Source organism: Carettochelys insculpta, chromosome 4 (assembly GCF_033958435.1).
Source record: "Carettochelys insculpta isolate YL-2023 chromosome 4, ASM3395843v1, whole genome shotgun sequence".
In the NCBI taxonomy this organism is placed as follows: Eukaryota; Metazoa; Chordata; order Testudines; family Carettochelyidae; genus Carettochelys; species Carettochelys insculpta.
Genome location: NC_134140.1, coordinates 45,204,344 through 45,217,040, shown reverse-complemented (window position 1 = coordinate 45,217,040; position 12,697 = coordinate 45,204,344). Strand labels below are relative to the sequence as shown.

Below are 12,697 nucleotides of genomic sequence, written 5' to 3'. Positions count from 1 at the left end.
GGGCGGGGGAAAGCTAGAGCCAAAACCCAGCACCTCAGTCCATCTCCAGACAGGGCTGCGATGCCCTTATCTCCCAGGCCCCCCCCCAAGATACACACGCCGCATCACTGGGCGGCAACTCCACTGGCTTATTTCGGACCTCCCTCTCCGTTCCTCCGACCACCTTCGCCTTGGCTCAGGCTTCCTTCACCCTTTTTGGGCATGGATCCCTATGAGTACAATCACAAACCAGCTTCACCATTATCAATGTCGTCACGGAGATCCCGCTCTCCTAGACATCACGGGTACACTCTCCGATCGTGGTCCAGGTCTCCATCAGCGGGCTCTTGTCCATGTTGTTATGGCCGTCCTCATCATACCGAACACTGACATCAGAGGTCTAGATCCAGGGGTAGATCCCCTCCCATTCCTCGCCAATACTCCCGTGTCCACTCTCGCTCTGGGAGAGGAATGCAGCTGTCCCAGGGAGAGTTAGGTCCAGAGTCCTGAGACTTTCCTTCACAGCCCACGAAGGAGCAAGCATACCTGCGAACTCGGGAGCCAGAGGACTTGGGAGAGGGTTATCCCAGCGGTTCCTCCTCATCCTCCCCAGATGAGGCAATTGTCCCTGGGGATGTGTCCCCTCCGGATGACCTTAAACAATTCCAAGAGCTGTTCAAAAGAGTAGCATACACACAGGATATTCAAATAGCAGAGGTACAGAAGAAGCATCATAAACTCCTGAAAAATTTGAGACCCCCAGCTTCATCTAAAATCGCTATCCCACTGGACGAAGCCATTATGGAGTCAGCCACTAACATATGGCAGACTCCGGCCTCTATTCCACCCACGAATAAAAGGGCAGATAAGAAATACTTCGTCCCAGCCAAGGGCATGGAATTCCTGTTTAGCCAACCACAGCCCAATTCTTTGGTGGTCGAATCGTCCCAGCAGAGGTTGAAGACGCCTCAGTACAAATCAGGAGGGTCAGATAAAGATGCTAAGAAATTAGAGCTGTTCTGCAGGAAGGTCTACTCCTCCTCTGCCTTATTATTGAGAATGGCAAACTATGCGGCACATTTAACAAACCATAACTTTGACAGTTACTCTAGACTCACTTCTCTCCTGGATTCCCTCCTGGAGGGCAAGAAGCCAGTGTTAAAGGCAATCGTCCAGGAGGGCTACGTGGCCTCGTGAAGGGGAGTTCAGATTGCCCTGGATGTGGCGGACACAGCGGCACGCTCAACAGCCGCAGCAGTGGTAATGCGTAGGGAATCCTGGCTCCAGACGTCTGATATCCCTAGAGATCTACAGGCGAAGATCATGGATCTTCCCTTTGACAAGCAAAAGCTGTTTGCAGAATCAACTGACTCGGTCCTCCACTCTAGCAAAGATTCGAGGGCCACACTTAAGACCTTGGGTATATACACTCCTCCATACAAGAAAAAGGAATTCTATCCTCAGCAAAGGCGCTATGCTTACCGACCACAACGCGCACAATATCAGCGAGGCTATGACCAAGGGCACCATCAACAGCAGCAACAGTACAGGGCCCCCAGGCGACGTTCTCAACAAAGTTGTACAACCTCGGGGCAAGCCCAGAGGCAGCAAGTTTGATGGGTATGTCGAGGACTGCGATATCAACACCATCGCTCAATGCCACTCTCACCTCATGTTCCATCATCGCCTCAAACCATTCCACTCCCAATGGCAAAATATCACAACAGACAAATGGGTGCTGGAAATTATAGCCATGGGTTACACGATCCCCTTCCAGTCACTACCACCGACGAAACCTCCCACGCGGCCTATTCTCAGGGACGCCTCTCACGAGGCGCGGCTGAAGCAGGAGGTAAATCACCTCATGTTCATAGGGGAGGTGGAAAGAGTGCCAGAACAATTCCAAGGGAAAGGTTTCTACTCACGCTACTTCCTAACAGAGAAGAAAACAGGAGGCTGGAGGCCGATTTTGGACCTACGGCCCCCTCAACCAATACTTGCGCAAGCAGCGCTTCTGGATGATTACAGCTGCTTCCATACTTACGGCACTGGACGATGGAGACTGGTTTGCAGCCCTTGACTTACAAGACACTTACTTTCATATAACAATCCACCTGGCACACAGACGTTTCCTCCACTTCACGGTAGGCGGGGAACATTTCCAATACAGGGTTCTTCTGTTCAGCCTATCCTTGGCACCCGGAGTCTTTACCAAAACCCTGGCAGTGGTATCAGCTTACCTGCACAGGCAGGGCGTGTTTATTTTTCCATATCTGGACGACTGCCTTCTGAAAGGGGCCTCAAAGGCAGAGGTCCTACACATGATACGCGTCACCACGAACACGTTTACTTCGCTGGGCCTAGTTATCAACCTTGCAAAGTCAAAGACCGAACCCACACAAGATATAGAGTTCATAGGGGCGCACATAAACTCTATCGCATCAAGAGTATACCTGCCCGACGCCCGCTTCTGCACCATCAAATCCTTGGTGCAAGTCATGATGTACAGCCCCGCGGTGCCGATCCTAACATGCCTGCAACTGTTGGGGCACATGGCGGCCGCTACGCTTGTGGTACAGAATGCCAGGTTACACATGCGAAGCCTGCAGCATTGGCTGGCGAGTGTTTACAGACCGGCAGCCCATACCGTCCACAGGGTAGTATCGCTCACGACGGAAGTACGGAAGTCGCTAGCATGGTGGGCAGATCCCAAGAACCTGCTAGTGGGGGTGCCCTTCCACCAACCACAAATTTCCATTTTTCTCACAACCGACGCCTCCCACGTAGGATGGGGAGCGCACATTGGCAACAAGGTGACGCAAGGGCTACGGTCCCCTGTGGAACAGACACTGCACATAAACATACTGGAGCTCAGAGCAGTGTTCAATGCATGCAGACATTTTCGGAAATACCTGCATGGCAAAGTAGTTGGGATCAGTACCAACAATACCTCCACCATGTTCTACATCAATTGACAAGGAGGGGCACGGTCCCGTGCGCTATGCGCAGAAGCAGTCCGATTGTGGAATTGGTGCATTGCCAACAACATAACATTGAAAGCCTCGTACTTGCCGGGCGCCCACAACGTGAAGGCAGATCAACTGAGCAGGCGCTTTGCACTCACGCACGAATGGCAGATCCGCTCCAACCTGCTATGACGCATATTTCACACCTGGGGGTTTCCCCAAGTCAATTTGTTTGCCACCCAGTGCAACAAGAAGTGCCCCCAGCACTGCTCCAGAGCAGGAATAGGGTGGGGGTCCCTGGGGGATGCCTTCATGATCTCATGGAAGGGCCCTCTACTCTACGCGTTTCCCCCCACAACACTTATCCACAAGGTTCTGCAGAAAGCCAGAAGGGAGAGAGCTCGCATGATACTCATAGTTCCAACTTGGGACCGACAACAATGGTTTCCCTTGCTTCTGCGCATGTCGGATCGTCCACCACTCCCCCTACTGGTAGCACTGGACTTACTCACGCAGGCTCAGGGGTCCATAGTGCACCCACACCCCCAGGGACTCCGCCTACAAGCATGGTTAATCCATGGCTCAGTGCCTTAGAGAGCATGTGTACGGAGGGAGTAAGACAAGTCCTAGACTGTAGCCAAAGGACCTCCACCAGAAGGACTTATGAACAGAAATGGACACGCTTTACCGCCTGGTGCTCTGCCAAACAGTTAGCTCCTCTTGACGTTCCTATAACTGTAATTCTAGAATACCTGCTGGAACTCAAACGAGACGGGCTCTCTCTATCCTCGCTAAAGGTCCACCTTGCAGCTATATCGGCTTTTCGGCACAAAGAGGAAGGGCCCACTGTACTCACCCATCCTATCGTCACAAGGTTCTTGAAGGGGCTGGTAAACCTGTACCCTTCTCAAAAACCGCTACCACCGTCGTGGAGTTTGGACTTGGTACTCCACACGCTATCGGGACCATCCTTCGAACCATTAGCCACGGTACCCCTCCAACTACTTACCACGAAAACAACCCTCCTTCTTGCGATTACGTCAGCCCGCAGGGTGAGCGAGCTCGCAGCAGTGATGGCAACACCACCCTGCACAGTATTCTCAAAGGAGGCGGTGATCTTATGGTTACACCCAGCCTTCATTCCGAAAGTTTCCTCGGAGTTCCACATTAACGAACCAATAGTATTATCCTTGTTTTACCCGAAGCCTCACAGCTCCAGCAAGGAGGCGCACCTTCATCTCCTAGATGTGAGGAGGGTGTTGGCCTTTTACATAGGCAGAACTAAGCCCTTCCGGAAAACAGACAGGCTTCTGGTGTCTCTCGCTCCCAGGTCGAAAGGGGAAGGCCTCTCTTCCCAGAGAATTTCAAAGCACATCGTGTCCTGTATAAAACTGTGCTACGAGCGTTGAAAGACCCCCTTGCTAGCCCCGCCCAGGGCTCACTCCACTAGAGCAGTGGCGGCATCAACGGCCTTCTTCAAGGGAATCGCGCTGAAAGACATTTGCAGAGTGGCAACTTGGTCATCCTACAACACCTTCACCAAGCATTATGCCCTGCATCGGGTGTTCGATGAGGATACCCGTCTGTCAACAGCAGTCCTCTCGGGGGCAAGCTGCACATGAATCGAGTACCCACCTCCTTACTTGGGGTTACTGCTGGGTAGTCACCTACTGTGGAGCACCCACGGGGACCACTCGAAGAAGAAAGAGAAGTTACTCACTTGTAGTAACGATGGTTCTTCGAGATGTGTCCCCGTGGGTGCTCCACCACCCACCCATCCTCCCCGCTTCAGATCTCTGTCCGGTGTTTTTCAGGAGCATCCGGGGCAGTTGGTCAAGGAACTGGTGGGGACCGGATTGCACACATGACCGAGGGTGCGCAAGGGAGCGGCGCGCATCGGCGCATGCGCGATCCAGTGGAAACTGCTAGAAGAATTCCGATCTGCAGCGCCGGGCGAGCCCGACACCTACTGTGGAGCACCCACGGGGACACATCTCGAAGAACCATCGTTACTACAAGTGAATAACTTCTCTTTCTGACTGCAGTGAGGTTTGCTGATTTCCAAGTAACTCACCCGCTATTTTGAACTAGTGTGTGCATAGTGTAGATGCTCAAAGTTATTTTGAAATAATGTCTTATTTCAAAATAACTCTGGAGTGTGCACATGTAGCCTGTGTTCTCCCTTTTCACCCTCACCCCCACCGTACTTCCTTAGCTTCTTAGCAGTGGCTTTTCTGAAGATCCCACTCTCTCTTTTTCTCTCTGTGGCATGTCCATGTTTTTCCTGCAGCTTTGGCCCCTCGAGCCAAAGTATCGTAGAGAAGAGGACCAAACAAACCCCGTTTTCACTCACCCTTTTACCTACAGGTAAAGCCATTAAATTCTGACCAGCACAGGAGCCTTCTTTGTACCACCAAGAGAGAATTAAGCACTTAAGCAAAAATCAATATATTTCCCATGACTGCCAACATACTGGATTAAAAAAAGATACTTTAACAGGGTTTATTAATTCTTACTCAACTAGCTGAATTCCAGTTGGATGATAACTAGCTTTTTCCTGGAAGCATGGTATAGCTGTGCTGGGGAATTCATTTCCATCCACATGTCAATTTGAGGGTATTGTATGGAGACAACTGAGCCCAACCTCCAGGAACCCACATTCACTTGCTTGTGTACCCAAATGTAACCTGCCTTCCCTATGTTTTTGACTTAAACCTCACATCTGAAACAATAATGTGGCGATGATTTACACTGGAAATTCATGTCAAGGAGGGAACCAGCATGGATTTGGCTCATACAAGGAGCCCAAATGCTCTGCTTTGCAAGATGCATCTCATTGTGTTAGTAGAGACAGGGGGAGTGATCAGAATTACAGAATGTACTTTCCACGAGCTAAAAGCTACCAAATTATTGTAAGACTGTCATCATGGACCACTTTTAAAACTGATTTTCAGATGACAACAGGATGTTTCTAGAAGAGGTTGTCCAACCAATTCATTTGTTCTGAGACACTAAATGACAGTATTAAACAAAGTGCTATTCTGTATTCAGAATAGCCAACTGACCCATCCAAAGCTGCTCAATATCTGCCTGAAGCTAATGTGCTTACCTGTTTTCTCAGAAAAGTAAATGTAAATAACTCTGCTTGAGTTAAACCAGAATGCATAATCTTTGTCATCTGCTATTTAACATTTTTACTGAAGAATTAGTTTCCAGAGATTTTTTTACAAGATACAGTATGTACCAAAGTTAAGCATACAAAATACACAGAGAAATATTTATTAATACGGTGTCTGTATCAGTATGAAAATAAAGCAAAATGGAAATGCATCACAAGAAAGCTTCAGAAAAGTGTGGATATGTTTGCTTGAAAGGTTGGTGTGGTTACATGGAGAAACCAAAGACACCAATTTTGAGATTCGCAATAGAAGAATCTCTTCCAGACAAAATGAAGAGGTCCAAAATGATGGCAGATTTGTCGCAGTGTTGGTAGTGATTAAACAGAAATGTATTTTCAAATACAGTATTTCCATTTCAATAAACCACATCTTTGCATAATCTGCTTTCAAACTATAGTTACTACATTTATTTTCTACCACATAAGGAAAACAGGTTTTCTGCTCTAAGATTTGAAACTGTTGCCTTTATCCTAAAATAAATCTCTTTAATAAATCCACTTTAAATTGGGGTTAGACAGTCAACTTTGTCTTAGGTCAGATGAGTGTATGGAGCATCGTCTGTTTTAAACAAGCAGACTCTCCATTTTACCTCTGCCAAACAATTTTGTCAACAAATACTCGAAACAGCATTTTGTCCAAGCATTTTATCAGCAGTAAACTTTAAACTAAACTTTAAAAAGGGAAGGCAAACTACCTGCTTGAACGGCTCTTCGTGGCTTTCAGCAGTATTAAAGAAATTGTACTCATAGGTGCAAAGACTGTAGCCTGGGAAACTCCTGCTGCTGCACTTACTACAACCAAGATTTTTCCTCTCAACTAGATGGTTCTTCTCCATGCTAAATAATTACTGCATCCTTTAACATGACACAAATTAATTGTGCTAGTTTACAGGGATTTGAAAAAAGTCCGAGTGCTTGACTTTGTCCACAGAAGTTTAGACTGACAAGTTGACTAGAATTCCTTGCAGTCATATATTCAGATTTATTTCTAATAGGAAACAAAGATTTTAATGTGTCCACAAGATAGTGCTCCAGTTGTTTGTTGCTGTCTAAGTCTTTTGTTGTCAAAAAATCAAAATTAAAAACACTTTCAGTTTATTCCAAATTCCTTTTATTGGTATAAGTTACATGATTTCGATGGCCAAATCACATATGTGTTTTCAATCAGTGTGTGCATGTGCATAGTAAAGTTTGCTCTGAACAAGTGATACTGAAAAATTAATCCTCCAGCTTTCATCAGTACAGGGCCAATGCTTAGATCCTTCCCTACAACTCACTGTCCTCTAGGTCTTAAAACAGCTTACCAACAGCTTTCAGAGACACATTTCCACATGTTGAGATTACTCCATCATACTTAGCAATAGGACCCAGCATCATTCTTCCCTCGCTGCTAATTAAATAAACCTGTATGATAGATCACCTTACACAGATGTCTTCAAACTATTCTACCTCAAACTTTTGAAATAATAATCTGTATCTACTTCATCTGCTCACCTCAGTGAAGAAACAAATTGTCAGTCCCTTAAACTGGTCACCTAAGACAGTTTTCAACATATGAAATTTTCCAGGTAGACTGACAAAAAGTATCTGTTTCAACCAATCATTATTTCAAAGAAACGAGCATGTTTCTGAACAGTCTGTCTCAGACCAGATATTAACTACCTGGCATTCAGCATCCTTGTTAGATATTTCTTACTGTTTATTTTTCCATTCAAACTATATTTTTATCACATTTTCTATATGATCTATTTGGTGATCATTTCCCCTCACTTTACAGGTTACACGTATCCAATTTTTTCCTTTATTTCAATATTTTTTTCAAATTACTGCTTACCTTGATAAGTCTTCCACAGACTCTTCTTCAAACCCAGACTGTTTTACTGTAGCTTCAATAGCCCATATAACTATTCAAAGAGAAGGGGCCACTTCTTCAGTAGCAAGCTTTTTGAAAACAAAATTACTCAGTTTGCAAGTCAAAGCTCCTCGTTTTCTCCTAATCCATCGTAAACACATACTCTTCCTAACCATTTCCATATGTCACACAGCCCACAGTAATATCTTATGTGCCTCAGTAAACAATGGGAAAATAACCTATTTTAAAAATAAGGTGTGTTCTACCTTCTTTCAAAAATTTTCCAGTGTGTTGCAATATGCCCAATTATAATAATTCTTTATCATTTTGATTCAACTGTTGGTTTCTCAATACCCAGAGAATACATACATAGAAAACAAAAGCATAGTACATAGCACTAACAAAGTATGTTTTCATTTTAAACATGCCTCAGCAATATAAACTTCAGGGCAATTGTAGGCCACGTTTAGCTGTACCACAGAGATCAACTCTTTCCAATACTGATCATTCTGTTCTGCTAGGCCTGGCTGCCATAAGATACCGTGAGAAAGATTTGTCTATGAAACCCCAAGTCATCCCAATACTTGTCTGTGGATCCCTTTGTTGTAAAGTCACCTCAAGCCAAATATAAAAAATGAGATTTCAAATAAATGGCAAACTTTCCACCATATGCAAAAACAATATCCTCTGTTTTGGGGACATACATGAATTTGATGCACCCATTACAGTATGTGTTGCAACACTTTAAAAATGTTAGATTTATCATATTTTCTCCAGAAAAACAAAACAGAATCAAAATTGCTAGTAGTCTAAATTCCAGGGAATTCCAGACCTTTGGTTAGCAAAATGCTTATCTAAGTCACGGTCCAAATGTGGACACAGTCTGGCTCACACTTTTCCAGTGTGAGTAATAAAGACGACATTCCATTGAGAATGTCTGGATCTTACGTCCTGCAGTCATGTAATAAAACAAGCTGAGAAGCTTATGCTGAACCCAGATGGAACAATACCTGACACCAAGTCCCATCTGAAGGGGAAAGGATACTATCTCACGTTCAGAGGACAGTGTATTCGGGAAGTCTGCATAGAAGTCCAAGAAAAAAAGGCACCTAGTAAAATTTTAACATTGTCAGTGGATAGAGTAGTTAGATTCCTTCCTCAAAATATATCTTTCCTGTCAATCAGCATTACTTCAGTGTTATCCAGATTGAATTATGAAATATCATACAAATAATGAGAATTTATTTCCCACAAAATAAAGACAATTGTCTGAATCCAGTTTTCCAAAAGAAAGGCTGTACAGCAGCAAAGTCTATAAAAAATATATTCCATGGCTTAAGAAACAGATTTATTTTTAAAACTGTACAAAAAACATTTTAATTTGATGTGATTCCTTGCACCCCTCATTTTACCACTCTATAATGGATATGTTAAGGTATTATATCTATGATTCATGAAGAGAACACTCAATTCCTTAGCACTTTGCAAGTTTACTTTAATTCAAAATATCTTACCACAGAAAAGCTATCCACAAGAATATTATAATGAGGCTAAACCAAATCCTAGACTCAAGTTCAACCACTTCTTTAGATCACAAAAATACTGTAGCTTAAATCGGAGTAACAGTTTTCACTAAAAATTTTAACAGCAATTTGCACATACATTTTCAATTGCTACCACCTCAAAGAGCAATTGCCATCAGAAAGTGACTAAAAGTGAGGTACCTGGTTTATTATGCCATCTTCTGTTATCAGTTGTCCATACTGTAGAAGATATTTTAAACAATAAGCCATGAAAAACCCTGCTGGGCTCTCAGAATCAAGCTGAGGTCTTTCCTCATGTATCCCACCAATGAAAGTGGCTTTGCAAATAAAGTTAAGGTCTTAATTAGGTCTATGCAAACCTACAGTTTCTAATGGTGTTACAAGATAAAATCAATTGGAACTTAATAAATCCTGTTGAAAGAATTTAGCTCACACTCTCAGAGCACTAAAAAGGGCAATAAAAAGCAGTAAAATCTCATTTTTTGTCACTAAAGTCAGAGATATGAATTAGAATACATGCAGTAAGATTGAGGAAGTGTGTTCTCTTCACCCCCACTTCTCAGAGTAGCGTGCACTTTAAGATTATATATGTAAGTTCCTCTTTCAATTAGATCAATCAGTACATATCTACTATTCACTAACCTTTGGGGATATTTCAGAAACACAATGTACAGACTCCCCTGATCACTTACTCCCATTCATGACGGACCAGCATATCTGTCACTTGTGATTATCACACTGAAGAGTAATGACCACAGGCAATGTTCAAATTTTTGCCATCCCCTTTCAAGATTTTAAATTTCTGTTTTTCTTCTGTAATACCTTATAATACTTTAAACTTAAAAACCGCATACATTTTAGGAGCAAGTGGGGGAGCAAAAGAAGATAAGAGAAATAGCATTTGCACTGATAATCCATTTAGAATGTGCTAAAATGTCCTTCAGTTATATGGGATCCTAGGCACAAAGTTGTAACATTTTACAAATATGTGAAACTAACTTTAAAATACCAATTTTGATTAACTACATTTCTAATTATCCAGATGTGTACTATATACTACAAATCCAAGTAGAACTGCTGTGGGAGACAGCCAGATTTAACATATATGTACATATACACAGAGAGAGAGCGCCTTCCCTTAGATTAAGCACTAATAATCTATAAACAATGACTGGTGAGGAAAGAAAGAATAGGAATTAGGGGCAAGTGTACCAAGAAACCCCTCCTTCAATCCCAACTACGTAACAAAGTTATCCATTACACACAGTACATAAAGCCTTATCTCCCAGTCTGGAATGCCATTTTATTTAAAATGCACAGTATGCAGTGTTTTGCAACTGTCAAAAGGCGTGCTATTTTAAATTCTTCTAATTCACTGGCAAATGACATTTTACATTTAAAAAAATAATGCCATTACAAAGCATTTAATCAAATCCTGACATTTTGGTCTCTTCCATTATTATTTGCTGCAATGCATATGATTTAACCTTAACAAATTCATTTTGATGACTCGTATTCCATATCAACATTTCTCCCTTCGGTATGCCAGTCACTAGACTACTCAGCAACAGAATCATCAGCGTGCTTAGTGTCACCTCTCCCATTAGCAATTTTCACGTTACTGAAATGTTTTAAAGTGCATAAAGGATTTTTTCTTGGGGAAAGATTTATCTGTAATTATTCCATTAATATTTCAATTACTAGATTTGCATGATTTGTACTCACTTAGCCTTTATTAAAAAGCCTATTTCTTACAGAGTCTGCTATGACAGATGCCTATTGCAGAAAGCCTTCATTTAGAAATCCATTTTGTAAAACAGAATCCTGCATTTCAAACATGTGAATTCTATACACTCAGGTTTGAGATTACTGACAGCCATGACGCATTTTCAGCACAATTGTTTTAGTTCCCCCACACAAAGGGGTTATTCTTATTTAAAAAAAAAAAAAAAAAAAGAGCTATCTACAGATTCATACAAGTAGTGCCTTTGCAAATAAATTAATATATCAGCTTTACATCTGTGTAATTATAAATATTTCTAGAATATGTTAAAACTTTTACACACCTCTTGCATCTGCTAGCAAAGATCATATGCAGAACACTGCCTCTTAAAAGCACAAAAAGCCAAATGAAATTTAACACAAAACTATTAAGTACTACAGTAAATCATCCCCCCATGTTTTATTTTCTTAGGTTAACAAGTTAAAGCAACAAAAGACATATGGGGGTGAGGAAACAGGAGTCCGAAGAGAAACAGAATATTTCACCAGCGAGGCCAAGATCATCTACAAAAGTTCACTGAGATTTCTATATCACGATCAGTAACCCAACATACTCCAGGGCTTAGGCCAAGCACAAAGCCAACTGCATTTAAGACAGAGATTTGACCCTGTGAGGTTACCTCACTAATTGCAACACTGAGAGAAGCAAATTCACAAATCATGAAATTTGAGAAAAGGGCAACTCCTTTTGGAGGGACTTAATCTTAGAGAACAGAGACCATATAGCTGGAATATAGCAACTGGTTCAAGACTGGCAGATGGAACAAAAGCAGTAAAGCCTACTGGTATTAAATATCTAACGTGTGCAGTAGCAGATTGATGTGCAAGCTGACAAAACTGAAATGGAGAAACAATGTTCTGTGTATTTTCAAGCATTAACAGTTGCCTCATAAAAACTGAAGGATTTAGGTTTCAAGTCCCAAATAAATTCACCTCCAAAGAGTCTCATGTAGAAATTATGCAAAGTTGCTTTTGCTGCACTGATCTTCCACACAAAGTTGTTGACGTGAGTCTAACACTTTTTGGAAAACATTCAACAACAGTTCAGGAAGCCGACAGTATGAAGTAAATGAGGTACGGTATTGAGGTGACTGCCATTTCCTCAGCTATTCCATCTCTGTGCAAGCTTGTTTCCAAAGAGAGTACTTCAAGGATTTCTTCTGTCAAGTCTATAAAATCTCTAAATCTACATGTCGAACATCAGGATTGCGTTGCTGAAACAAACAAAAACCACACCTAATTTTATTAAGCATGGTCAATCAAATGTATCACGGTGATGCTGACAAGACAATTTGATGTATTAAGGGCATGCTTACAAACCATTGAAAAGTTGCTTCTCGTTACAGCTGATTTAGAGTTCAAAGGCCTCTAAATGAGTTGACATTTTGAGGTTTCT

The 12,697-nt window shown here is 42.6% G+C and overlaps 1 protein-coding gene across 2 annotated transcripts in view; it reads right to left on the bottom strand.

Annotated features, from left to right (window-relative positions):
• Positions 1 to 6,163: 6,163 nt before the first annotated feature.
• SLC30A9 (solute carrier family 30 member 9) overlaps positions 6,164 to 12,697 on the bottom strand; it is a 66,266-nt gene continuing 59,732 nt past the window's right edge. For both annotated transcript variants that reach the window (XR_012645350.1, XM_074992689.1), the window contains one exon: positions 6,164 to 12,515. Coding sequence is in view for 1 of the 2 variants with exons in the window: in XM_074992689.1 (XP_074848790.1) it covers positions 12,471 to 12,515 (45 nt within the window). In the remaining variant the exon portion in view is untranslated. The remainder of the gene's footprint in view (positions 12,516 to 12,697) is intronic.